The sequence below is a fragment of the Diplodia corticola genome (assembly GCF_001883845.1).
Source record: "Diplodia corticola strain CBS 112549 chromosome Unknown scaffold19, whole genome shotgun sequence".
Lineage (NCBI taxonomy): Eukaryota > Fungi > Ascomycota > Dothideomycetes > Botryosphaeriales > Botryosphaeriaceae > Diplodia > Diplodia corticola.
In genome coordinates, this window is record NW_017971498.1 from 499091 (window position 1) to 526781 (window position 27691).

Genomic DNA, 27691 nt, shown 5'->3' on the forward strand with positions numbered 1-27691 from the left:
GGCATGATGATGGAAACAACCGGAGGCCAGGCGTCACTGTTGGGCGAAGGGGCACTATAAAGGTTATCATTCGGTCCATGGCGTTTTTGTGATGGGAGGATCTAGTTTCTTTTGTAGTATGAGGATTCCTTGGAGGGCGGTTTGGGATCCGATTAAACGCGAGGTAAAGGGTGTGTGTACTAGTTTTTTTTTTTTTACTTTTTACGCTAATTCTATTTCTTCTACTGAGTATCATTCTTTCGATTGGGATGTTTCAAGTTTCGTGGGTGAGTGTTTACCCTTGAGTTTGACACCATCGGCGAGCAAGAGGTGAAGTTATTGGCGCTCTACTACGGACCAGTTCGTGACATGTTCAAAGGTGATTCTGTAGGTGATAGTATCATGCTCCAAGAGAGGCTTCACGCTGGGATCATCCACGATCCAATCGAGCTTGATTAGGTCTGATATGCGAGTTGATAGTGACTGGTTGCGAGACGACACTTTCCAGAATCATCCGGATGACTACTCCTCCTGCCTACAGGTGGAAGGAACCTACCCTTAGTAATCGGCTCTCATAGGTTGACGCACGGGTGGTTAGGGATTCATTCACACGCCATCTGCGCCGTTAAATTCTTCCACTGTCCTGTCTCCCCCAAAACTTCATCCTCTCCACCCAAGACAGCTCCAAGCGTGAGCACCGAATACCGCACGTCAACGACGCTCACCACATTCAAGGTCTCACACAGAACACGCGCCGCTATGGGTCCACGTTCTTCATCGGCCTCGCCGCCGCGAAATGCTTTCCCAACCTTTGCCAACGGAGACGTCGAGGTCGTCCTTACACCCGTCCAGAGGCTTCGTCTACACTCTGACGTTCTCCGCGGCGCATCTTCCAAGCTTTCGGAGCTGCTCCCCGTCAACAAGGCCGCCGTGCTGAGCAAGAAAGCGCTCAGTGAGGGTGTCAACATCAGATACCGTCTCGAGCTCGTAGATGTCTCGACCACTCTCGGCGAAAACGTAGGCCGGCTGACCATGATCGTAAGCATCGCAATCACCCGCAAACGACTCGTACATTCCTTTTTCTAATATTCCCGATCGTAGAAGCTCGACACTCACGGTCGCCCCAACCCCGCGCCCGGCACCCCGCGCGCGACCATGGCGCTCTCCTCCTACGGCGTCGACCCGGCCTCGCGCGCCATCCTCGCTGCTTGGTTCTCGGCCCTCGGCGCGCTGTACGGACGCGAGATGCACCTACTCACCCAGCCCACGCGGGCGGCGGCTCGCAAAAACAAAAACAACAACAACAACAACAACACGGACACGTACGACGAGGGATACAGTGACGACGACGACGATGACGACGACGTCATCGAGAACACTGCAGCCGGGGGGCTCGGGCTCGGGCTTCACACCACCTGCACGACCCCCGACCTCGGCGACATGATCGCCGCGGCGGCCACGATGCTCGACGTCATGGACTACCTCGAGCTCCCCGGCAGCATGCTGGCGCCGGTGGAGCTGGCGCTGCTGGGCGCGGAGCAGACGCTGTGGCAGAGCGTGTGCGCGGCGCCGCTGGCGTGGGTCGAGCTGGGCGCGCGCCTGCGCAGCTTCGCCATCTGGCGCGAGGCGGCGCTGCACGTCGTCGGCGGGTGGGGATGCGGCGAGTGGACCGAGGATGAGCGCCGCGGGCTCGGCGGCGAGGTGAGGGCGCTGTGCGAGCGGAAGGCGGAGAAGTTCGAGGCGTGGAAGGAGGGGTTGGAGGGGAGGTTGCTGGCGTACAGGCACGAGAGGCTGCGGTGGGAGGACGGCGGCTGGGAGAGGGCGCGTGGCAAGAAGGAGCATGAGCCGGATGTGTTTTACTGGCAGGCGCAGTGCTTGTGGGGGCAATGGCTGGCGGCGAGGTTCAGGGAGGGCGAGGGCAGGAGGGCGCCGGACGGTGGGTTGGCGCTGTATCGGATGATCTGGGAGGGGAGGTTCTGCGACGCCGTCACGGAGCAGGCGAAGCTGGCGCCGTTGACGCCGAGCGGCAGGAAGGTGGTGAGCGAGATTGTGGACGAGATGAAGAAGGATCTGAAGAAGATGGTGGAGGGCGCCATGATCTCCAAGCTCAAACTCGACCAGAGCAAGATGCCGTCGAACAGGATGACCCCGTTTACCATCGAGTTGCGAAACGCGCCTTGGAACAAGCAGGATGTCGGCGAGCGGGGCTTCAGTCACCGCAGAAAGCGCCCGCGGCTGGCGTCTGAGAGCAGGTATGTGGCCGACGAGGACGACGAGCTTGAGGATCACATTGCTTGATCCTGGCGCTTGGATTCGCGGTGGTCTGGGAGAAACGGTTTGAGCTTTGGTTTTGGTCATTGTTTGGGACTGTAGCAGCCCAATTCCCGAGAGCCCGGACTGATGACCATTTGCTACTGCAACGTGAAAGGAAAACAAATCAAGGATCGAGCAGTCAAGTCGAATATGCTGTAGGAAGGGATCATGCAGGAACAGAAAAGAAAAAACTGATAGCGATAATAGCACTGCCCATGACAGTTTGGAATTTGGTATTGTTGTACGAAAACATACAGACCGCACGCAACGTGCTCACGGCCAATCTCGATCTCAGCAAAGCTGAGTTCTGCCAGACGCGTGGCATATTCTTCCGCGTCTATTCACACTCTCAGCTGCGGCGATGGCTTGCGCCTGGGCACTGTGTCCCGATTTTCACTCTTGATTTCAGGATTATCCCATCCATTTCTCAGTTGACTTAGTCATCGTACCCCTCAGGGATCTGCCTAGGACCCTTGGGGACTGCAGATTGACAGACATGTTAGCGAGGATCCTGACTTGAGCCTTGACCTCCTCTTCCAATGCCGGTGTATGCTCCCCGCGCTTCTACACATGTTCCCTCGCACATGGGTTCCAGACCCGTGTTCTGCGGGCACACTTACTCGGGTAGGTGAATGGGATGGGCGGACGGCCAACCTGGTCGCCGAGAAGGTTGCGGATGGGGGGCACGGCGACAATAGTAGCAGGACCGGAGAGGCCGATGATGATGGAGTAGAAGATGGCGGGCTTCTCGTGGGAGCACCAGCGCAGGTAGCGGATGGGCTGGGACCAGAAGCGCGGGGTCGACATGGCGGCGGGTGGCGGACGAGTCGCGGGCTTTGGGGCGGCGGGGCGCAGGCGGAATTGGGGGGCTGCGGGGGGCGCAATGCGGGATTGGAGGCGGGCGGCGGTGGTGGTGAGGTCGGAGTTGTCGGTCGCTGCTGACTACGCGGGCGGTGATTGGCGATTGGGGCGCGGCGGAGGGTGGGATTCTCCGGGGGCGTCAGAGCTCCCCGGTCTTGGCGCTGCGTGTACGTCTGTCCGCATACGTTGCCCCTACAAGCTCACGACACGCAGCGCGCCAATTCCCTCATCCGCCCACTCCATTGCCAGCACAATGAAGTGGCTGACCTCGCTCCTGCTGCTCGCCCTCGTTGGCATTGCCAGCGCCCTCAGCGCCGCCGGTTCGCGGACGCTGGTCGTGCTCGAGGACGAAGCCGACAAGGACAAGTATTCGCAATTCTGGTCCGATCTCACTGGTACCGCGCTCAATTGCCCCTCCCTCAGCACTGAAGCTCGGGCATGGCTGACTCCGCTTCTCTGCAGGTCGTGGCTTCTCTCTGACCTTCAAATCGCCCAAGGACGACTCGCTTTCGCTGCTCAGGCTCGGCGAGCGCGCTTACGACCATGTCGTGCTCCTCCCCACCAAGTCCAAGGGTCTCGGCCCCAACCTCGCGCCCCAGCTCCTTGTCGATTTCATCAACAAGGACGGAAACATCCTGCTGGCTCTGTCCGGTGAATCATCCATTCCCAGCCAGGTCGTCAGCGTGTTGCTCGAGTTCGACATCCACCTGCCCACCGACCGCAACGCCCTGACCGTCGACCACTTCAACTACGACAAGATCTCCGCCGCTGAGAAGCATGATGTCCTCGTCATTGACCGCACCCAGAGCCAGAAAACCGGCATCAAGAACTACTTCTCTGGCGAAGGTGTTCTGGCCGTGCCCCACGCCGTTGGCCATACTCTGGGCAACGACAGCCCGCAGCTGGTCCCCATTCTGCGCGCCCCGAGCACGGCATACGTCTACAACCCCAAGGAGGATTCCGACGGTGTTGAAGACCCGTTCGCCGTTGGACAGCAGCTGGCCCTCGTCAGCGCTTTCCAGGGCCGCAACTCGGCTCGCCTGACGGTCCTCGGCTCGGCTGAGATGCTCCAGGACGCCTGGTTCGACGCCAAGGTCGACCGCAACAGCGTCAAGGGGAAGACTGCCAACAGGGAGTTTGCGAAGCAGCTCACTTCCTGGGCTTTCAAGGAGGTTGGCGTCCTCAAGGTCGGCCGCCTGCAACACTTCCTCAACGAGGGTGCGGCTCCCGCCGGCATCAACGGCTCTGACTTGAATGTTGTGGAGCACAACCCCAAGATCTACCGCATCAAGAACGACGTTGTACGTACAATTGCACAAGCGCCACGAACTCCGGGCTTTTCCGCTAACGCGTAATGCAGACCTACCAGATCGAGATCTCTGAATACGTCGAGGACCACCTCGAGCCTTTCCTCCCTCCAGCGGGTGACGCCGTTCAGCTCGAATTCTCGATGCTCTCCCCCTTCCACCGCCTTGAGCTGACGCCTCTGCCGCCGTCGCCGACGCACCCCAACTCGACCATCTTCACCACCGACTTCCGCCTGCCCGACCAGCACGGCATCTTCAACTTCCGCGTCAACTACAAGCGTCCCTTCCTCACCAGCCTCGACGAGAAGCGCGAGGTTACCGTGCGCCACTTCGCTCACGACGAGTACACGCGCTCGTACGGCATCAGTGGCGCCTGGACTTGGGTCGCCGGCATCTGGGTGACGGTCGCTGGCTGGTTGGGCTTTGTGGCCCTTTGGCTATACTCTGCGCCCAGGCAGGCCGGTGGCGCGAAGAAGACCCAGTAAATGGCTTGTGGAAGGCTGGTTGAAAAATAAAGGTGGCATATAGTTGGATTTAGTTGACTTTCTTGTGTTAGAGGAAAGAAAAATGGTGTTGTTGTTTTTTTGTCACGGCCTCTCCCTGCTTCCTATGAGTGCTTCTGTGTGCAGTGTGGGATCATGGTTTGTCAGGCGAGGATATCCAATATGTATATGTTCTGAGAGATGAGGAAGTGAATGGGCTCTGAGAGAGAGACGTCGCGAATGCAGCTTGTGTGTCTACTAGCGAGCTCTACAACTTAGGGTGTCTGGTTGTCTGGGTGAATAAGAATTTCTTCAAATACAAGTGACTTCGTTCATGATCGTCTGATCCAGGCACCTGGGCGCAGGAATTCGATAAAGTCCCACCCATCTTTACAGCAACGTCCGCATCTCGAACGCCTGTCTGCCCACACACGTCAGCAGCCATGCGGAAGTGGAGAAGACTTTTTTCCATTGCTACAGGGGCGCCGGCGGAGAGGATGGTAGCTAGCAAAAAAAGGATAGAAGCAGCAGATACGTGCACATGCGGTGCACATGCGGTGCAAAGTACTACCCTACATCAACCCACCCAGCTACTTCGGGCTAGCTTTTTTTTTCGAAGTGGGGGAGGGGAGGGGTCGGTCATGAGAGCAGCTCGCTTGCTGACTACTTGCGCAGTTTAAAGTGACCTGCCTCCTCAATCCCCGGTCGATCTTTTCTTTGGCTGTGAGGATATATACGAGAGTGTTCTTTGGCCGCATGGCTTCGTGGCGATTGAAACGGCTGGCACTTGGCTCTGGCTACGCCCTTTCTCGTTGCTTGACGGGGAAGTCCATCAAAAGACTTTTGCCGAGTATCAATTCAATGGATGGCGGGATTAAGTGGACATTGAGCAGATGAGATGGGCAATGATGGCAAGTTGGACGAAGTGACGGTGACGCGGTGTAGCATGGGAATTCGGTGGTGGGCGGCATCATCGCGCCGTAATTCTGGGGGAATCTAAGTGTAGTTGGTGCTGGAGAAGGCAGTGGGCCAGATGTGTTGCTGGCGATGCAGGAGGACGGCGGAAGGGTAAGTGCGATGAGAGGATTTCTCTCACAAGTGGATCAGGTTCGGACTCGGATGACCAACGACTCTCAAGCAACTTTGACCGAGTGTTCCGTGGAGAAGAAGCGGACGAGCACATAGGTGAATGTATTTAAAACCGCTCTGCACCAGCGGGGAGTTGGTCAGGCGTGTGTTGACCCGCAGCCCTTGCACTTCCTCCGACCTGCGTGACGGTGAGGTCACTCGCTCTCATGACTCTTTCCGTCATCGCAGCACCTCGTGCAAGTGAGCAACTTGCCTGCTGATATTCGCAGACTTGACCGTCGCGGATAACATCATCTGAACGATATCTAGCCCCTCGCTCAGACCATGTCTATATATAGTATTGCCCAAAGTCCCTCCTCCCCGCTCAACAGCAACGCCCAGCTTCTTTATCTCCCCTCGCGAAATTATCTCGAACAATACCTATGGCGCACTGTGTATGGTCATGAAGACGACAAACTTATGCTGGTTTTGTTGGCTTCTGTGTCAGCATGGAGTGGTCCGCAAGAAGGGCTGCTCACTCTGGAGAATTGTGGCTGAAGGGGATGGCAGTTCCTCGCCTGTGGGGTTTCCGCTTAGGCGGCGTCATTTGAATGAACCTTTAGCAGCATTTTCCTCACATGATGCGGTGAGCTATGGTTCAGTGATGGTGAACAGTAGCGGTGGCTTGACTTGGTAGATACTGGCATTTCGGTGAAGTGACAGATTTCATAGTCTCGTTTCCATAGGCGCGTATTTCACCGGGAATGAAGTCGCGAGCATGGTGTGCAACGGCATCACTACGCAAACAATTTATTGCTCTCTTCAGGGTCTCGCTCCGGAGGTCCGACGCCCACCTGGAAACATGCCACTTTCCACTGATAATGTTGATTATTTATAGAAATTGGGGAGTGACTCAAGGAAAGCCTCCAAAACTAAATCCATATTTCATTACCTGAAGTGGATTCAACATGGAGTGAGTAGAGACAAGACCCCAGCGATATATCTCGTAGTCAACAATTTCGGAGAACTTCGCGCAATTCCGTGGCAGCATGGCGACGCATATCGTGCCGGTCAGAGGCCGGAGATAGCAAGTTTCTGAGATTGGTTTTGACATTCTCAAGATATGCTGAGCACTTGCAAAAGTCCACGTGTATGCAAATGGTCAAGAACAAAGACAAGTCTGGGAAACTACTACGCTGGATGTCACTGATTAGGCTCCGGCCCCTCCGCTCCCGCTCCTTTCTTAAAAAGCAGTAGCAAGGGAGCCACCAGCAATACAAACAGGGACAGAAGACGGTTCAGGGTGGTGAAGAACGATGAGCCGCACATAGTATCTACCCAGAATAGAGAGCCCGTTTGAGCTTAGTCCCATCTCGCATGTATGTTAGTCTCTGCAGCTGTGAAACTTCTTAGAGGGTCAATTCATTAAGGTTCCAACACAGGGCTGGCTTCTCAATCTGCTTCGGTTCCCGAGGAAGCCATTGACCAGCGGTAAAGCACAAATAATGCACATACAAAAAACGTACGTGTTTAGCTTCCTTTATCTCCACGAGCTATGGTAGCGCTGTGAGCTGCGAGACGCCAAGCCAAAGTCAATTGCCTTCAATCAAAGGAAGCAAGGGAGAGCAGATCTAGAACAAAGAGGGCTTTGCAGAGGCATTTTGCAACTTCTACCAGAAAAATGAATCGACAGCTCGTGATTGCTTACATTTTGCGATTCAGAAAGTCTTGGGTGCCACCATCTAGGGCTGAAGTCTAAACCTCGAGTTTTCCCTTGACTTATCACAGTACCTCGATAGCCCGGGGTTTTACCATTTTTTCGTTGGTGGAACCTGAGCCCTACCAGGTACATAATGCCGGTGCACGTTTCATGAGCATCTCGAATCTTCTTTCGGGCCATCTCATGATCGACGTGAAGCCGGTGACTTTGACAAGTCCCTGCATGAAAAAAAAGAAAAACAAAGACGATGGCAGATAGCCGAAGCTGCACCAGGATCGTCGACAAGGGCGGTCAAGAGTGGTACCTGCGCAGAAAACGGTCAGGCCGCGTCAACAACATCGGGCGTCAAGCGGCAAGTGTTTGAGAATTGCCGCTGGCACAGACAAAGCACAGAAGCGACGGCCGCACGGTCTCGACGTGGCATCTTGGTGTTCCGGCGGGCAATGCACAGCAGAGTTGAATGCCTTTCCGGCGGGTACAATTGGGCAGGAAACGGGACCCGTTGCCAAGTGGAGCTCCTCGACGCAAGCCACAGCTGAATCGCCTGTGGATATGACAGGCAGGGTCTCGGCTGGGCGAGTTTTCTGGAAGGACTCATTAGCGTAGTCAAAATGGCATGTTTTTCAATTGAGGCGGAAACGCCGACGGGTCAAGGACACGCTGTTCTCAGGCAACGAGAGTCTTGGCTGATTCGACTGCTACTACTGTGCGGCAGGTTATTTTGGGACCTGGTCCGACAACGAGAGCACGGAGTGCCTTGTAGGATTGCACTCGACGGTGGACAAGAGGTGGCGGCGGTAACAGTCTTGGGGGAGCAGGGACCATGAGGCGGACCAGACCAGGTGTGCGAGGCTGCGGCGGTATAATTGCCTAGCGGCCGGGACCCTTGAAATGGAGAGCTCGATGTCCAACGGCGTCGGCGGGCAGGCAGATCATGTCGGCGCGATCTTCGTGGGACGAGCCGTGTGCTGTGCAGCGGTGTCTTGGAATTTGGACCAAGGAGCTGTGTGAGAGGCAGCGGAGGCGAGTGAGCTGGACGGGTGGAGTCCTGATGCGCGTGGCGGTCACGCCCGTTGACCCAATCTCCGCTGGCCGGACCGTTTGGTTGGTGGCGGGAACTAAATGTGCTCGAGCAACGTGCGACAGGGCGGAACAAGCAGAGTCGGATGGAGAAGCAGCTGGGCAGGTGGAGTGCGACGAGCGCGAAGAGAGCAAAGAGAGCGACGGGCTGCTCGAACAGGAAGGTTACGCGTCGGCAACGGCGAGGCCACAAGGCTCGCTCGGCGAAACCGCGGCTGGCGCCACAGCACCTCCACACGGGCAATTCGAGATTGACAAAGATTGACTGATCATCAGTCGAAACCACCTTTCGAAACCATGCTTCCAATGAGAATGGCGCAATAGCATGCCGCGCCAGGGCCGTCATCGAGCGACGTGCCTTGGCGCGAGTCGGCAAAGCTCGCTTCGGGGCTCCACCGCAGGCGTTTGGGCATCTCGGTGCTCGATGAGATGAAGCGGCCGGTGCAGGAGCAGGTGGGAGCGTGGGAGCCCGGCCAATCGTTCTAGAACTGCGCTATCAGCTTCGGCTGCCCGGGACAAGCTTTCTCGCACCGTCCGTTGCGTGCTCCTCCCCGGCGCCCGTTTCAGAAAACTGGCTCTCGAGATGGGATGCAATTCGGTGCAAATTTGTGTAAACAAGCCTGACTCGGATGCTCCTCCAGCAGAGCCTCCCATCCCGGGCGAGCTGGACGGGCTGGGCGGGCTGGACGGGCTGGACGGAGTCAGCTGTGGTTGGCCTAGACGGCCGGGTCCCAACAGGCCTCGCCCAGGCCGGCGCGGATGAAGCGGGTGCTACCTAGCAAGGCTGAGTCTCGCATGCCAGCCACGGCGGGTGCCCGGATACGGCACTCGTTCGTTCCGCAGGCGGCAGGCGGCAGGTAGCTTGCGTGCAGCGTGCAGCTTGCAGCGGAGTCAGGCGGCACCGCGTAGCCGGCAGAGCGAGTGTCACCTATGTACCATTGAACGTTCGATGCAGGAACACAGCGAGTGGCGCATGGCGGGCGGTGGCGGAACCGTGGAGCGGGCAGATCGACGATGATGGGCGTCGGCTCGCCGAGCAGGGGGAGCGAATAATGGAAAAGTAATGAAGGCCAGACGCAGGCTGCGTCAGCAGCGGGACGGAGCACGCGGGGGGCGAGGGTTTGGCGGCACGGCGGCAGCTCTAGGCAGCACCCTTCCAGGCGCAGCGGCAGGATGAAGCGCGAGCCATAATCCGCGCAACCCGAGGGCGCAGCGAGCTCGGCCGGCGGTGCACGGCACGCGAAGCTTCTCGAGGGCGGCGAGGGTGGTGTGAGGGTCGGGTCAGGGCAGGGCAGGGCAGGGCAGGGCAGGGCGCGCGAGAGACTGGAGCGATCTGGGGAAGCATGGGCGGTGGTGGGCGGTGGTGGGCGGTCGTGGGCGGTCGTGGATGATCGGCGGCGCGCAGCTTGGGTGGTTTCCACGTGAGGCCGCGGCCTGGGTAGGTGCGGACGCGGTGGCCCAAGAGCGGCCGGGGGGGAGTCTGGAGTCTGGGTTTCACTGGGCTCTCTGGCACGATGCGGCGTGCCGCTAGCTGAGGGGCGCCCTGCAATCACAGCCAAGCATCTGGCCGCGCACAGGCCGCGCGCTCGAAAACGCACCCGCAAGCTGCCCTGCTTTTGCACTGCGCTGCTAGCGTCACAGGGCGCCCGCCTCTCTGCAGCCTCCTTGGTCCTTCAAGCGCCCTAGCCCCCCACCGGCCAAGCGCCTGAATTTCCGACCTGGCCTCTGCGGTCTGCAACACCTACATCATCGCCCGTGCTCCCTGCTCCCGTTGCGCATTGATTACCACCGCCGCCCGCCCCAGAGATAAATATATCCCCAGCCCCCATCCTCTTCTGGCCGTCAAGCCTTCCAGAACATCCTCCTCGACTCACGCAATCCTCCACCGACTCGCCAACCACCCGCCACTGCCGCTGCTATATATCTCATCTCCACCACCACCACCGCCAACTCAACCACCTCAGCCATGTTCTCCTGCGCCAACTACGAGCGGGGCTGCCGTGGCCGCTGCAACTCTCCCAACGGCCGCTGCTCTTCCTGCATCACTCTCAACCTCCAGGCACCTGTGCGCTCCAACAGTGCCTCCTCCGTCTCGTCCACCGAATCGGCATCCTACTCGGCCTTGACGGCCTCGTTCGCCTCCCTCGCCGCCAAGGGCAGATGAGACGCCAACCATGTGCCTGTGACCTTTCACAACGGCCATCACTACGACCACCATCCAAACCACCACCAATCCACTTCTCTGGTTCCTGGTCCAGACTGCTCCCCCACCAAAGGCCGCACCACGCCGCCATGGGTGGAGGAGCCTGCTATTCCCCTGCACGATCTCTGACGGAGTTTTCACCCACCGGAAAGGCGCATGGCTCCCCCGCGGAGGAAGGAAGGGAAGGGAACGAACTAGGCCGCCCATGGAGGCTAGCTTCTGGAATCACGAGAGGGGGGTTTTCACGATTGACACGAAGCATTGCTGGGAAGCCTTCCCACCACTGGGAGGCAGAGGGCATCAAGGGCACATCTGGGTTTTAGCGGGACAGACACGACGGTTCGCCTCCTTCTTCGGAACCGTTGGATGCTCGTTATCTTGGTCATGATCCCGAGTCTAGCGCAGGCGCTGCGAGGTCATGCTCCTTCTTTTCTTCTATTTTTACTCTTCTCTTCACGATTGATATCCCCATTGCAAAATATGTAACGCTTGTTTAGTACTTCCATAGAAGTGTTGGCTCAATTCGACAATTATCGACGCAAACAGCAAATCTTACCGCGCTTACTCGTTTTATTGGCGACGCGTCCTACTAACCGGCAAAACGGCCCAAAAGCTACAGGTCACATTGGAGCGGCCGGGCCTCAGCGTTACCGACAGTGCGTTCACTATTCTCACATGCAGAGAACAGGCGGGCAGCAGTAGCAGCAGCAGCAGCAGCAGCATGTTGCGCCTGCATTACCGGACAGAATGACCGCAGCAGCAGCCGCAGCAGCAGCAGCAACATCAGCAGGGGGGGGCGGCCTTGTTCCGCCTCGCATAACCTTGGTTCACTGCACTCGTGCCCGACGAACTCATCTGACCATCCCGCCGCCATCCCCAATAGTCCGAAGCCGAACATTCGCCTCGTTTTCCCTGCTTTCTCCCACCCGAGCCCCCGGGAGCCGAAGCAACAAGAGAGAGGGAAAAAAAAAAAAAGAGGAGAGAGGCCTAGAACGGGCCTCCCATACCGCTGATCGACAGCGGCAAACCACCGCCAAAATGCAAACGAGGGAGCGAGAACGCAATAGCCCACTATTGACGGTAGGACCACGTACACGGCAGATCATGATTTCTCTCGCCGCCTTGCACCGGTTTGCCATTCGCGACGCAAACGCCCCCTCCCCCCCGCGACGGCGCACGAAAAAGATTGGGAAACGCATCGGTGGGCAAAGGGGGTGGGGGGCGGCGGCGGCGGAGGCGTCGGCGGCGGCGGCGTAGGAGAAAATATGCCGAGGCCGAGCCGCCGCGCGGCTACTACTGACTCTGGAAGCCCGAGGTGAGCAGGAGGGAGAAAGAGAAGAACGGGGGTTGGGTCGGTTTTTTTTGCTGGTGCGACTCGTGCGACGCCGACGACACTACGGACGTACTTTACCCTCCCCCACGCAACCGGCGGACAGACAGCCACGAACGCGCGCAGGTGGTGGTGACGCACTGACTGGTGTGTTGTTGCATTATTGCGCCATCAGAAGAAGAATCCACATATCCCTCTTCTCTTCTTCTGATTCTGTCTCTTGCGCCGTGGCTCACGGGTAATGGCAAAAAAAAAGAAAAGAAGTGGGACATGCGCACGCACTCTCGCAGCTGCTCGTCACTCGCAGCGCTGAGCTGAGAGTGATCCCCTCCACCCAGGCACCCCCAAGCCGGATGACTGGCAGCTGGCACGAACCCTTGGCGGCTTGGGCTCTTGTCTGCAGGCTCAATTTTTCGCTGGGCGCGAGCTGGGCATTTCGTTGCCCCTCTCGCTATAGGCTCTGTGCTCTCATGGTGGTGCACGCACCCTCTTGTTGCGTTGAGGAGAGGTCTCACTTTTTTGATGGGCTTCACCGCGGCTCTGAGTTTTCTCTGCTGTTTGAGACATGGCCGGCTGTCGGGCGGAAGGATTGATCGCCATGCACCGGGTGTCGGAGAGGGAGCTGGGAGAGACGGAGAGAGAGAGAGAGAGAGAGTGCGTACGCGCCTTTGCTCCTTCCTTCCAGCTATACTTTTTCCCCGTTGCTTGCTCCCACAAGAATCCTATCCGTTCAATCGTGCGCACTGACGCGGCAAGGCGTGCGGACCTTCCTCCGGAACTACCCCATCTATCTCTGCAGCCTATATACAATGCAGTCTCACTAATGGGTAGTGGCTTTTGCGAGCGCTGCGTGATTGGGCGGATGCGAGTGAGCCTCGGGGGTCGTATGCAACCTCTGTCCCTCGTCCAATCCTTTCCCACGCGCCTACTTTTTCCCCACGCTCTTGGGCAGCGTCGCCGTCATCCCTGTCCGAGTGGGGTTTCGATGCAAACATGGATTGCGCTGCTGCTAGGTACTTTTTTACACAGGATGCGTGATGCCCTTGCCCGGGCGAGGGACGGATTCGTCCAAGGTGATGGAAGTAGGATCGAATGTGGAGGTGCGTGCATCGACCCGGCCATGGTCGCGGTTGATCATCACAATCACCCGCAAACACCAATGACTGCATCCTCACCACCCTCAGGTCACCGCTGACGACATGGGCAGGGCCGAGGGAAGATGGTGTCAACGTGCGAGGCGTGACGTTCGTTCCCGCCCCCTCTTCCTTCTCGGCGGCTTGAACACCACGAAACCGCCGAATGGAGTGACGCCGGCTCCTCCCGGGAGAGCTAATAGCTTGTTGTGTATAGCCACCACCGCTAGGTCAGATCCAGCCTGTATTGAAACGTGTAGGCCTTTCCCTTCTCCCGTCTGCACGATGACGCCGAGCCATGTACGTGTGTGAAAGAGTGGTGCCATCCCACCTACCTTGTCAAGACACCGGAGCAGCTCCGCCCGCTCTCGCCCCACCTGGTCCGTCTGCTGGTTGGCCTTTGTTGCTGCTGCGCTCCTCCACAACATGTATGCAACAGCGTTGGCGGGGAGACGAGGCTCGATGCTAAGGGGGTGTTTCGTTTTTCTTTTTGCTACCTGCTGATGTGGGACACGCTTTGTGGCAGCAATATGCACGAACGCCTGACAGCATGCATGCATGCAGAAACCAATGCATGCTGTACTCCAGACGCAAAATGCTGGGCGATCTGTCCGTTGCCGTCCGCCCAGCTTTTTCTCCCAAGTGTGGGGAACGGAAAAGTGCAGATGGCATGGCATGAAACACACAGACCATGGCCACCGGTCTCCCCCTCTCCTCGCCTCTCTTTTTGAAGTCGTCACGGACTGTGAGGAAGAGGAAGAGCCCCGAAACGGGATGGTAGCACTAGCAGCGGGAGCCAAAGACGGGCGAAAATCATTGATGCGGCCCGGACAACACCCTTTCCCCCCCTTCCACGTCCAGAAGCAGAGGACTCGCGATGGCCGGTAGCTAGTGCACGCGCCCTTCGATCGTGGTTTTGGCTGGCAGATCGGGTGCTATTGTTAGCTACCCTGACACAATCACGAGGCAAAGTGGGGAACAAAACAAGGGGGTGATGGGGAGGAACAGGAAAACAACGCGAGGCGTGACGAAACACGAGAATCGTGAAGAAAGTCGAGAGGGCCTGGCCGGCCGTTCGGGAACGGTGTCATGAACAACCAGACGTAGGTGGCTTGGGTTGGGATGGGGCAGCTCATCTCCAATGTGGCTTCAGCCAGCTCCACCGGCCAGCCAGACCGGCCAGCCAGACCGCAGACCGGCCAGCCAGCGCACCGAGGCCCTTTGCCCCGGGTTGTGGACGAAGCGGGGAAAAGGGAAAACCACCCCCCCAGAAAAAAAAAATGGATGATGATGCAACGCCAGACGCAGAAGATAACCTAGGTAGACAAGAGCTGCAGTGAGCGGATGCGGTAGGTGCCAGGTCCGTTCTTTTTGCCTCTGGACGCTCGCTGCCACGTTGCTAGGCTTGTCTGGCGCAGTCGACAGTAGTAGGACATGCCGACCCACGGGCTATGCTCGGAAATCTACGGGAGAGGCAGCGGCATTGGCACACTACTCGCCGAGCTCGCAGAGGTTTTGCGTCGTCGACGTCGTCCTCAGCCAGGAACGAAGGGGCGGGCGAACCCCTCTGCGGTAGTACCTCAGCGGCGCAACGGCCGCGGCGGCGTGTGGTCCGCGCGATTTGGGGCGGCTCATTAGCAGAGGGCGCCACGGCTCAGGCCCGAGCTTCGGGGTCATGGTCGTCGTCGTCGTCGGCGTCGCAGTTTACCTAGTTCGTCGCGGTGGATCATGACTAGCTGACGCAGCATGGCGCTTGCCTCACTTTGCCATCTGTTCAGCTTCTGTTGCTCATGGCTCATCATCAGCGGCGCCCCCACCGCGGCCGGGGCAATGTGACTTGCAGCAAGGGCGGGATAGGCCACGGACGGCGAGGTTTCTTCTGCTCTCGGACCTCGCTCGTCACACGCACGCGCACACGCACGCGCTCGCGCTCGCAACGGGAGGTCGCAACAAAGGCCACGGTCAGGGTCTGCGGGCAATCACGCTAGACGGACGGTGAAGATGGCGCTTCGGGCGACGGGAGCTTGGACGCGGATGGCTGAGAGGTGTGAGGTTGCTATGTTTAGGCGCGTGTGGTTGGTCGACGCCGCAGCGGAGCGGTGTGCACGTGGTGCGGTCGAGGGCAATACGGACACGAGGGTCGGTGGGAAGTGAGGCAGGCAAAATTTTCGACCCTCTCTTCACAGCCCCGGACGCGCCTGTTGTTGCCTTTCGGGACATTGCGCCGCGCGATGTGCCACTCCAGACGTGCACTCAGCGGGACGGCCGGGCTGTGTCGGAGGTGGGGATGGGCGATGCGGTGTGGGAATATGGCGGCGGTTGCGACGGCGCGGCAGTGAGGCGCCGACCTCACGCAGACATCCGGCTGCCTCGATGCCTGGCTGCCTCGCTGCCTGGGTGCCTGGCTGCTGGGGGAGCGCTCGGCGGCGGGGGCCGGGCGTCGCGCTGGGTCGCGCTGGGTCGCGGTGGAGGTCCAGTCCATGCGTGCACGCTCGCTGCGGGCCGGCTGATTGCGATCGAGTCGTCGCTGGGTCGAGTCAGTGGCTTCTGATGGTGTGCGAGTCGCTGCCCGAGTCAGGCGGCGGCTGCAAGGCTGCGCGCCTGAGTCTGCCTGGCTGCCTGGCTGCCTCGGCCTGCATCCTGCATCCTGCATCCTGTGCGAGCAAGCAACAACCACTACTGCCCGACGCCCGCTGAGGTCGACTTTGGATTGCCGCTACCGACTGCGATGGACGATCGCGGCGATCGCAGCTCTGTGGCACCGTGGCACCGCGGCACCGCTGTGTCCCCTCCTGTGGCTGGTGACTCGGGCGATTGCACGCGGCGACGATCAGCATTGCGCAAACCGCAATCTCCTGCATTGGCCGATGGTCTGACTTCCCCATCCTGCAACTCCCGGATCTTCGCGGCCTAGACTCCAGTCTCCAGCCCTCAGGGGATCGTGGTTTCGATCGTGTGGAGCAAGATCCACTGTTCCACACCCAGGCGCAACCACCACCTACACACTCCATCTGTACATCCTCCCCATCTCTGCCCGCCCATTCGCCATCGCTCCACCGCGCTCCCGTCCCCTAGCTCAAAGATCGGTCCCGCTCCTGCATATGCTGCTGCAGCTTCAGGGGAACCCCCATCTGTTGCTCCCCCCCTTCCCGGCTCGCTTGCAGAATCCACTACCACCGGGCCCGTCCTATGCTCGGCTATCCTTCTGCAAGGAGCCGTGCATCTCAACGATCCAGATTTACATCTGTAATGCACGTGGCTGGGCTGGACTGACATCTGCACTGCTCCTTCGCTGTCCTGGAAAAGCCACTGCAATCTGACTGGCCCGTCTCCGTCCCCGCACGTGGACCATTCTGCATTCATGCAGTGTTGGACAAGCCTCATCATCAACAACGTTGAACTCTGTTCTTGCACTTTGTCATTAGACTTCGTCCGGTGCCAGCCAGCCCAGCCACATGGCTTTTGGTGCTAGGTTCATCCCCCAGAATCCGGCACGCCGTCGGTCTTTCTTTCGAAACACCAACTTGCTCGTGTGGGGCTTCGAAACTGCCTCGCTATCTGCGGAACGTTACATACAAAGTTCGCATCCATGTTCCATCGAGCTGACGGTGGAAACCTTAGGCTCCCGCACTTTCAACCGTCCTGCCTTACCGTTTCACGACCATGTTGTGCGCCGGAGTTATTGAGTATCCACCTCCTTTCCACAACCTCGTCGACTTTCCACCCCTGAAATGCCATGGCCGTCACTGTTTGGGACCGGCCCAGACAAACCACCATGCCGAGTGTCTCAGCAGCTGTAAACTTTGTCCCACCATTGTCGCAGTGGTTCTGTAACTACAACTCCCTTTTTTCGTCACATGGCAGCGCAATCCAGCCTTGTGGGACCATGCTTCATGTTAAAAAGCACGACATGGCCAAAGTCTGGTACCGAGAATGTTGAGCGGAAGCCGGCTCCCTCGGCTGAAAGAAGCTTTTCCATCGTTCCGAAACGGAAATGCACTTGTCAAGACTGCCCCACCAGCACACGGTCTAGAGCATGCGGGGATGAATGCACCAAAGCTTTCAATCGATAGTTCCCCACGTGAATATTGGCCTAACCGTCCTCCGTCGGGCGTGCATGCTAATCAGCCGGACCTCGCGGGACCTCACTGTTGCCCAAATCAACAGTGACGGTCATTTTCTCGTCCTCTGAATGGTGGACGTTGCTCCGCACTTCGATAGTTCGCGCTCAAGACCCATAGATCCTATGTATTGATTCTTTAAGTGTGCCTGATGAAAGGAAAAAAGAAAGGAAAAAGGGAACAATAGAGCATGGCTGTCTGGTTCGATGATCGGAGCGCCCAGAATCCTCCTTCTCTGTTTCCATCTTGTGGAAATGATGCTGAGCGATTTTTCTGAGATTGGAGGAACCTGTGTGAGCAGTGTGGATAATGGGTCTCCCACGTATATGCTGTCTCGTGGCTTGTCGTTATTCTTGTCGTCTTCTTTGAATCTTTATGTTGTTAATCAACATCCTTTTATGCAATTGCACATGTCTTCCATGTATAATCTTCTCTATCACCGCCATGGTCATTATCTAATTCCGCACCCTTCTTATCACCACCTGTCAATGTAAATCTTGCGCATGAAAGACGCCGCATATAGCACAACGAAGACTGCAGCAGTGTTCACTTCGTCATCGCAATGCTCAACAAACTTTTATGACTTTCTTACGACTAACAGCAAAGCTTAGAAGACCATTTCTACTCGATTAAAGTAGCGTTTTATATCGAAGTCAAAGAGACTGAGCTACTATCATAATAATACAAGCACTCGATATTAGTTTCTTTCTTCCAGATTCTTCTGCCAGTTTTCCCTTAATAGCTCAAATCATTAATTTCTTACAAGAGAACCACCTGCGTGCTTCAATCATCGCCACGAAGAATCAACGACGCTCCACATCAAAATCTATCAGTGCTACTAGCCTCTAAGCGTATTGACAAATGATTTGATCGAAGCGACCGCAGAGGAATGGATTGGCTGTGGACGGTAGCCTCGGGGGTGACTTTTGTGGTGCAAATTTGCCAACAAGGGCAGTTCAGGTTGAGCTCATCTCCTTAGTAAGCTTTCATCGCTTGGATAAGGAGACAAAGGATCTCTACGAATGGCGGAACGGGCACTTTATAAAGATTTGCACCGGCTGATCTCGACGACTAGTGTGATTGAGTGGTTGTGGCCACATAGGATTGAATCTTTATCCTACCGTGGCCTGAACGCATATGAGAACTGTTTTGTTCGTGGGTAGCTGTAGCAAGTACACTGGCGTAGGTATAACTGTATCACCAGAGCAATAACATCGGAGAGACACATGTTAGGAAGGTCCAACTCTCTCCCAACCCGCGGCCATCCGTTGGTATCCCTCGAACCTCCGGTATCAGTGTTGAACCGGTGTGGACAATCCAATATGCCCGTCTGTTCACCGCAAGACATCCACAACGCATGCTGCACTCCTCACAGAAAAAACTCACTCTGTCGCTCCAACATCGGGACAATGAGCTTCCGTGCATGAAGACGTATACTATGTGTAAGGCCAATCCCATCTCACACCCGACCAACTTCCATACCTCAGTGACACCATCTTCGGTTGGTAGTCCTCTTTAAGCGCTACACATTTCCCAAACACAGGCAGTCAGGTGCAGAAAATGAATGCAAGCCGAACCTGCGTCGCAAACCCATGATTCTGACACCCACGACTTTCCGAGAGTCGATGTGCATACCACAATTCCGACCCACACCCTGCCGAGCACATGACAGAGACAGAAGACCCCCTTCCTCATATTCGTTTCACTTCACTTCCACAAGCTCAGACAACAGGCAGCAATACTCGCAAAAAGCCCACAAATTCAACTCTCCATTTAAGTTACTCCATGACATGATAAGACAACCCTCCCCGACTGGTTCCACGACGAGCAATTAGCAACGCCTACAAATGCTTTTATCCAACGTACGACCCACAATGCCTTCCGCCCTTCAACTTTTAACCCAATCTGCAACCACATCTCCAGCTCGAAGCCCGAACCAAACCCAGCAAACGCATGATCACCAACCAACCACTTCCCACTCATTTCTTCCCCCTCCCCTTCGCATTAAACGTCTTCAACGGATCCGCCTTCTTCGTCTTCGCGATCCTCCCCCTCCCCTTGCCGCGATTCTGCGCCCTCGCCTTCCTGATGCGATTGTCCCTGCCCTCGTCCTTCCTGAAGCCGACGAAGCCAATCTCCCTCTCGACCTCCGTCCGGCCACCCGCAGGGAGCAGGTACTCGGGCACGTGCTTGAGGTGGGGCTGCTGGCGGGCGGTGCGGACCTCGGCGTCGTGGCGCAGGTGGCGCAGGTCCTGGGGGTTCTCCTCGAAGTGGCGCTTGAGCTTGTCGCTCTTGAGCAGCTCCTGCCGGAGCTCGCGGGCGCGGGCCTCGCGCACGGCGATGCGCGTGACGGCGCGCAGCGCGTCCGCGAGCCGGTACCGGAAGCCCTCGAGCTTCTTCATGTCGAAGAGGTAGGGCTGGATGGCGTTGCCCTTCTTCTGCTGGCTCTTTGTGATCTTGGCGAGCGTCTCTTCGTCTTTTTTGCACAGCTCGATGGACGTGGGCTTGTGCTTGCGGTATTGGTCCTTGGGGATGACGAAGGAGATGGCCATGCCGTTCTTGCCGGCGCGCGCGGTGCGGCCGATGCGGTGGGTGTAGGATTTGGAGGATGTGGGGAGGTCGAAGTTGAGGACGAGGGAGACGTTTTGGAAGTCGATGCCGCGCGCGATGCCGTACTCTTTGTCCTTCTTTCTGCCTTTTCGTTTTTTCTTGGGGGGTTCGGGTGAGGTCGCGCTGGGTTTTGGCTCTGCGCCGTCGGCGTCCTGCATCTCTGCGTCCTGCTGCTCGCCGTGGGCATTGTCTTGCTCCTCCTCCCCGTCTTCATCACCGCCCTTGCTCTTTCGCTTCTTCTTCTTGTCCTCGTCGCCCAGCACCTCGTGCTCGTCCGAGGCAATGATGATGTCGTAAACGTTTCTGTTGAACTCCTCCACCACGTGGATTCTCGAGTTGACCGGCAGCTCCGAGTTGAGAACACAGCTCTTGATTCCAAACTGCTCGAGGAACAGCTTCAAACGGTAGCAGCGATCAATGTCGGCCACGAAGACAATGACCTTGCCCTTGACCAGCTTCAGCATGAAGATGGCGTAGATGAGCAGGAACTTCTCATCCTCGGCGCACTTCACGATGTACTGGCTGACCTTGGCCTCGTCCTTCTCCTCCTCGTCCAGCTCCAACAGCACAGGATCGCGGCAGAACAGGCCCTTCAGGTCATCCAAGTCACTGCTGAGGGTGGCGCTCATGAGGAAGGTCTGGGTGCCCTTGGGAATGGACTTGGAGAGGCTTTCCAGGTCGTCGTCGTAGCCGTAGGACAGGACCAGGTCGGCCTCGTCAATGACCAGGTGGGCGAGGCGGTCCAGCGAGAGGGCGGCGGCGTTCAGGTTGACGCAAGCACGGCCAGGGGTGGCGACGACGATGTCCGGGGAGTCGGCCAGGCGGGCGCGCTGAACGGCGTCGTCCTCACGCAGGGTGATGTTTGCGACGCGCACATGGTGGCCGCAGAAGGCGGCGAACGCCTCGACTGTCTTTGTCACCTGGCCAGCCAGTTCGCGGGTCGGGACGAGGATCAGGGCGGAGGTGCATTTCGTGAAGGAGTCGTCGGCCTTGCGCTTGAGGATGGAGTGAAGGATGGGGAGCAGGTAGGCGGCGGTCTTGCCGGAGCCGGTCTTGGAGCGAGCTTCGGAGAATTAGTATGCGGTGGGAGAAGTGGGGTGAGGGAGGCGTACCGAGAATGTCCTTGCCTTCCAGAGCGAGAGGAATGGCCTTTGCTTGGACGGAGGTGGGGGTCGAGAACTTTTGGCGCACGATTCCTTGGAGCAGGCGGGGATCAAGGCCGAGGGCGTCGAAAGAAGGGAGCTCGGGCTGGGCTGGCTGGGTTGAGGCAGCGACAAGCTCGGCGTCTTCGGGAACATCGTGCTCGTTAAGCTTGCGTTTGCCCATGGTGTGCGATCGGAATTGAGTCGGCGGGTGTTGGTGTCGGATGGAGAGTCGCGGCCGACGACATTTTTTGGGATCTGGGGATGGCAGAATCTCACCGCCCCGCACAGGCGTTCTCGTTGTGTCCCTCGCTGAGCATCCGCGCATCCCACCCTTCAGCCCTCAGCTGGAGCTTCTTGGTCTACACTGGCCATGCGCCCGTGCCGCTAAAATCTCTGCAATTTGCATCTAGTTCCATCGCGTCTCTCATCAGCTCCACTGCAGTAATCACCTCTGGGATATCATACTCTATATAGGGCAAACAAATGCAATTCTATCCCATACCAATTGACTTTCAGTCAACCACACCATCCGGGCCTCAGGTCCGTCTTCTTCGATGGTCTAGTGGTGATGATTTCCGCTTGTCATCCTTGGCGGATGTATCTTACACTGCTAATGGCAAGCGCGGGAGACCGGGGTTCGGTAAGCGCTTATGTTCGATCCCCCCTATGGATATTTACTAACCTATATCAGATTCCCCGTCGGAGAGAAAATCCTTTTTTTTAGCTCCACGTGATAGCGGCCCTACTCCGGCTTGTTAATATCCCGTCCGCCTACTTGCGTGTTCCGGCAACCAATTATCCTGACCAGGTGGCCGTTCCGGCAACCACTTTCCTGGCCAGGCTCAGGTACTACGTAGGCAATAATAATGTCGGTTTCCATCGCCGCCCGGTAGAATCCCATCCTTTTGCGCCCTTCCACCCCGTTCTTATCCGGCGTCTCTGTTCCCCGTCGGAGAGAGATACCCTTTTTTTTTCTAATGAACTCTTTTGCCCTTTGGCACGGCGGAGCAGGTATGGTTTGACCGTGCTTTGGACTGGTATTGCATCGCACTCGTCCATCATGGAGTTGTTCAGCAGCACGAGCGGATAGCAGGCACTAACCCATGTTTGTGGTAGTGTTAGGTTGTGCCGCGCACTAATTGTCTGCCTTCTGGATAACTTATGCACGGGCCGGATAGCTTGTGCGCAGCTTGATTCGGCTTGGATGGTGACCCTCACGGGAGCCCTGCCTGCCCTAGCGTTTAACTGATTGGTGAGCTACGGTTAGAAGACTCGTCGTCTGATGGATGACCTAGCGCCGGTGCACGTTTCAAGGACTGCTGAACAAGTCTCATGTTGAGGTGATGATAATCACGTAATCTTTGTGCCTCAGGCAACACGGCCGAAGTCGCACTGGGGCGGTCAGAAAGCCGGCCGACTCGGTTAAAACGAGTCTCCAACACGGACTTGGCTTGTCTTCTTTGGACCCAATGCTATCAATTCTCGTTGCCTCCAAGCCATGTCTGAAAGAATGCCTCAGGATAAGTTCGGCTGCAGTTGATTCTGCCTGCATCAATGGGGGTGTGGCGCAACGGTAGCGGTAAGTTCCAAGCGACATCGACCACGAAAAGTTCCATATACTAATTCCCGTCACAGCGTCAGATTCCAGATCCATCTTGGAATGTCCTGAAGGTTATGCGTTCAAATCGCATCATCCTCATCCTTCTTTTTGCCATTTTGTCCGGTGTGATGCTCTGTGGGGGGTGCTTGACTCTGCCGGGTGGATACCCCGGGCCTAGACTCGGATGTTTACGGCCAGCCGAAGGGATTGAGCCGAATGATGCTTCTCTTTTGGGAGTACAGTAGAAAAAAAAGTTGACCCCTTATTAGTGACTCGTCCGGACGCATCGCTGTCGATGGAAGTTGTAGGGCACGGCATACTCTGGTGAAGCTCCAGAAGGTGGAGAGGAATCTCTCTGATAGGCCCCGCCACAGGCATGGCAGAAACTTGTTTTGGGCAAATGATTGTTTGGAATTGAGGCCCAGAATTTAAGCGCAAGCCCCGCATGAAACTAAGCGATACCAAATCACCTCCGTTATTAGTTCAACCTTGAACAACGGGGGCGTTCACTCGCGACGTACCGGTACAGTGGGTTGCGAAAGATGCCATGTGCGCTGCTGAAGCGCATGTGTCAAGCATTGCAGAGGCTCAAAGTGTCACCGCACTGCTTTGGTGAAGATTGCAAATAGAATTCATTTTTTTTGATTGAATCATATACAAAGAAGAAGTCCAATCTCGTGAGAAGGAAAGTAGACTCGTTACGGTGAAACGTGATGACTTAGTAATAATACGTATATCGCCTGGCTGTTTGTAGCGGCACCTTATCAAAGAGAACCACCTCATCCTTGGTGGTATTGCCCATTACCACCTGAGTCATCTCCGCCGTCCTCAGTCGTGTCTCGTTGTAGGACGGAAAGGAAGTTTTGGCGAAGGTAGTCTGTCCAACCTGGAGCAACGTCTCCGAAATCGAGCGACTTGACGTTGTGCTCGACAGTGTATGGTTTTGCATAGTTGAGCCGGGACATGACATCCATCTTGGCTTGTGTTGGATCCGTGGCAACGACCGGAATCGCTTGTAGCATCTCCCCGTACGGGTCCTCCCATTCGGGAATCTGCGGTGGACGGGGTCCAGTGTACATGATGGAATGCTCAGTCTTGTCCACCCCTGGCTTGGCTACCCCTTGCCTGTTGTACGTCTGGATCGACCTGGGGGTTGTCCGGTATCAGCCCGAGGGTCCTGGTACCATGTGAGGGCGTACTTACAGGCAAGTGCAGCAGTCTCGGCCTTCCCGAATAACCACGAACCAACGGATCTTGTTGTAAATTGGCTCATTGAATGCTCCAGTCACAAAAGTCGCGCCTGCATGTGCGTTTCCCGCCGGTTCTGGCCAGAGAACCTTGAAAACCTTGCCAACTTTGTAGAAGTCTCTTCCCGGGGTGTGCTTTACAAATCCTAGAGCGCTGCAGTCAGTATGTAATTCACCCGGGATGGCATTGGACTCACGTGGATCAAGTCTTTCGGCGTCGCCTGCCCCTCCGCGCACCCGTCTGTGGGCTCTGATTCCTGACTGTAGAGCTCGAGGCTCTGTCATCTGTTCTGCCGGCCCACCCTCGACACTTGTCAGAACGCCCTGAGCATTGTTGTATTGCTCAGGGTACACGCGCCCAAGGTTCTGGTAAACATAACAATTATCGGTAGGATCGAAATAGTAGTAATCCTGCCGACTGAAGTCATACTGCCATTGGACGGTTTGCTGGGCCTGCTGCATTGTTTGGCAAGAATGTCTAGGGGAGGTAGAGAAGCCGATTTCGCGCCAGCTGACGCGTGCTTAAAAAGCATGTGCGGCTCTGCAGAACAGCTGTATCATGGAAAGCGACATGATGCAGTCGATGTGCAGATCAGCATGCTGCCATGGCCAGCGCAGGTTGCATTGCAGCCGAGTTCCGGATGATTGGCCAGATAGCGCCTATCGAGCGGGGTGCAGACGGCGACCAACTTGACAGCCACGGGGGGCGTCACATGGTCGTACACTGCCGAGCTGGCAGCCCTGCCCCTGCCGGCACTCACTCTCAGAATCGTACCACGGGCCGTACCGCTGATGGTGTGGTGGCACACACCGTCGGCCTTGAAATATGCACGTAGCCCGTTCCGGCTGAAACACCTCATCCTTCAACTCTCCAGCTCACTTCTTCAGCCCCGGTGGCGCAGCCCAGAATACGTGCTATCTCGTCAGCAGCTATACCAGAATGTCTCGGGACAGCAACGATGCCCCAGTAGAGGGAACAGGCCGGCTTATTGGGTGAGCAGCCTGATTTATAGCTGTCGCCTCCCGCCGCTAAAGTTTTGCGTTTCGCATGCAGGGTCAGGACCTGCGACGTGGATGTGTTTGAAGCAGAAGCTACACCGCCAGAAATGAGAGACCAGCGCATCGACGACGTTTCACAAAGCGCAGGAATTTGCCAAAGCTATGCAATATATGAACGGAATGCGCCCTCCCTGGCGAACACAACATCGACTTCCCATGAGCCCAGCGCCCTCTGGACGCCCCAGATATCAAACGCCAGAGAGCGGTTGCAGAGCGAGGCCGCCACGCAGAGCCAGCGGAGGATGGCAGAAATGACCGATGATGACTACGACAATCTGAAAAAGCAGCACCATGATTTGCAAGGACAGCGGGGGCAGGTTATTGACACTCGGTTCGCCCTCGTCGGACGGCGCTCGGAATTGCAGCATTGCATCTCTTCTATTCAGCGGGAACAGACGGAATTTCTGGTCCGAGTCAGAAGTCTTACACCGGCCGATGCGGAATTCCAGGCCGCCTTGTCTTCGGCAATAAATAGCATCCAGCGCGCGCAAGATAGCCTCTCGCAGCAATTGGAGCAAACGAAAAATCTCGAAAAACAACTAAATAAGCTTGAGTACGGACTTGGTAAAGAAGAGAATGCCTTTTTTGGGCGCCTCAGCGCTGCTCTTCCATCAATAATCAAGACTGCCGCTTCTCATCCACCACCAGCAGACATTACTGGGAGCGAGGGACTGGACCATGTCAAAAGGACGACCCTACAGGCTTTCCACGACAAGAGTTCAGACGTCCCCATCCTAGAGGAACGGCTTGCAGAGCTCGAATATACCTTTGGTGTCGAGCGCAGTCAGAGAGAAACCAGAGCCAATCTCGGGCAGCCAATCCTTCCCCCTGACCTGGAGTTCTACAGCCAGTATCATCAAGACCGGGAGTTACTTCAGGCCGAACTGGCCCAGACCAGAAACGAGGTGAGCCGGCTCCAGTCCAGGTGCGTCCAGCTTGGCTTGATACCTCCACCTCCGGCACCACCAAGCATCAACCATGACACAGCAGTCGCATCCGAGCAGGCACCACGGAAAGCTCGATCTTGGGTGCACGCTTCCGAGTCCGGAAAGCACCTTGAGTGTTCATTCTTCTCCGAAGGCCACCGCATGCCGCAATTGCCCACGCCGACACTTCCCAAGTTTGCCAACCCAAGAGAGAGGATCCATAGATGGATCGCGGAATCCCAAGCTACCGCTGAAGCCCCGGAAGCTCAAGACAGCGAGAACTCTTCAATCAGCGGACATGCACAGAATGAGTCAAGCTCCGGGGCCAATAACGGCCCCCGTTCGGAACGATCCTGGGAAGAAGTTGACGAGGAGTGACAATTAAGACCGAAACGAGCCAGCAGCCACCCCAGAAGACTTCGAAACCGTCCTGAGACGATGAGATATGCTTTCATTGGCCGTTCTTTCGATGTACAATATCACGTATTCCTGATCAGCTGGTCTTGATCAAAGATTGGCAGATCTTTCGTGTTCTCCAAGTCATGTTTCAACGTTTGATACGTAGCAAATTCAGCTCGAACTGCCAGTTCCGGGACCGTGAGGCTCTGAAACATGTCCAGGACAATATACATCTCGAACGAATTCTCATTCGTGCACATACGTGGGAGGTGACGTACACCCATGCAAGCCAGGCGACCGTCATCCTCGTCGCACTGCTTTCAGCCCTCGGGCGATTTCCACATCGAGTGATCCAATCAGCGGACTGCGAGAAAAAAAACCCTACCCCATGACTGTGCACGTGGGGGCAGCTTATCCGGCCGCCTCAGCTACCAATGATTGCAACCCCCCTGTCAATTACGACAACACGCAAACGCCTACAATCCATTGCTGCCCTCTCCTTTCCCCTGCTTTCTGCTGCTGTCATGAGCAGCGGGCGCCAGCTGGCCGGCCGCCTGATTATCCCCCCAGCCATTGGCTTTCCGGCCTTGAGTCACACTCGCACCTCCCCGAAGCCGTGCGCGCGCCCGAACCAATCAACCATCTCGTCTGGGTCTGGTCAGCTGAACGTCCGCAGCTCAGGCAGTCAGCACCGGCCGGAGCAATGCGTGCGCCACGCGCAGGATCGCGAACCACAGCTCGCAGCAACGTGGCTTGCATGGGTTCTTTCGTTCTCCCCCCCGCTTCCACACGCACGCACCCCGATGTCCACCCCGACGTCCAGCCAGCCCGGCCGTCTGGTACGCGATGGCTGCCATGGGACGGAGGGAGCTAATGCAGGCGGCGGAACGTTCGAAGTGGGTCCCACGGCTTTCTGGGTCAGGGGCCGTGTGTGGCCCTACCGGTATGCCGGCAACCAGGCTGCTGCATGGGATTGGGGCGAGCCTCGATGACATGACAGGCAACGCGGTAGGCAGTAGGCAAACGGTTGCCGCATGCGCGCACGTACGTACGCACGCACGTACGCACGGGTTCTAAGCGCGTGGACGGTGAAGGCTGAAAGTGTACA

The 27691-nt window shown here is 57.1% G+C and overlaps 6 protein-coding genes across 6 annotated transcripts; 3 read left to right on the forward strand and 3 right to left on the reverse strand.

Moving 5' to 3' along the window:
* Positions 1-738: 738 nt before the first annotated feature.
* BKCO1_19000167 (uncharacterized protein) lies at positions 739-2277 on the forward strand (the record flags this gene model as incomplete). The annotated part of the gene is made up of 2 exons (XM_020271957.1): positions 739-1017; positions 1081-2277. The coding sequence occupies 2 exons, from the start codon at positions 739-741 to the stop codon at positions 2275-2277; spliced, it is 1476 nt and encodes a 491-aa protein (XP_020131355.1).
* Positions 2278-2728: 451 nt separating this feature from the next.
* On the reverse strand, positions 2729-3099 carry BKCO1_19000168 (nadh-ubiquinone oxidoreductase kda subunit; the record flags this gene model as incomplete). Its single annotated transcript, XM_020271958.1, has 2 exons — positions 2729-2772; positions 2913-3099. The coding sequence occupies 2 exons, from the start codon at positions 3097-3099 to the stop codon at positions 2729-2731; spliced, it is 231 nt and encodes a 76-aa protein (XP_020131348.1).
* A 307-nt stretch (positions 3100-3406) lies between these two features.
* BKCO1_19000169 (dolichyl-di-phosphooligosaccharide-protein glycotransferase) lies at positions 3407-4945 on the forward strand (the record flags this gene model as incomplete). Its single annotated transcript, XM_020271959.1, has 3 exons — positions 3407-3548; positions 3616-4454; positions 4514-4945. 3 exons carry the CDS (start codon positions 3407-3409, stop codon positions 4943-4945), a joined length of 1413 nt encoding a protein of 470 aa, XP_020131347.1.
* A 14631-nt stretch (positions 4946-19576) lies between these two features.
* Positions 19577-21533, reverse strand: BKCO1_19000170 (atp-dependent rna helicase dbp9; the record flags this gene model as incomplete). The annotated part of the gene is made up of 2 exons (XM_020271961.1): positions 19577-21270; positions 21320-21533. The coding sequence occupies 2 exons, from the start codon at positions 21531-21533 to the stop codon at positions 19577-19579; spliced, it is 1908 nt and encodes a 635-aa protein (XP_020131241.1).
* Positions 21534-23731: 2198 nt separating this feature from the next.
* On the reverse strand, positions 23732-24661 carry BKCO1_19000171 (uncharacterized protein; the record flags this gene model as incomplete). Its single annotated transcript, XM_020271962.1, has 3 exons — positions 23732-24098; positions 24156-24345; positions 24397-24661. The coding sequence occupies 3 exons, from the start codon at positions 24659-24661 to the stop codon at positions 23732-23734; spliced, it is 822 nt and encodes a 273-aa protein (XP_020131242.1).
* A 644-nt stretch (positions 24662-25305) lies between these two features.
* BKCO1_19000172 (cingulin-like protein 1) lies at positions 25306-26562 on the forward strand (the record flags this gene model as incomplete). Its single annotated transcript, XM_020271963.1, has 1 exon — positions 25306-26562. The coding sequence occupies one exon, from the start codon at positions 25306-25308 to the stop codon at positions 26560-26562; it is 1257 nt and encodes a 418-aa protein (XP_020131239.1).
* Between the last annotated feature and the right edge of the window lie 1129 nt (positions 26563-27691).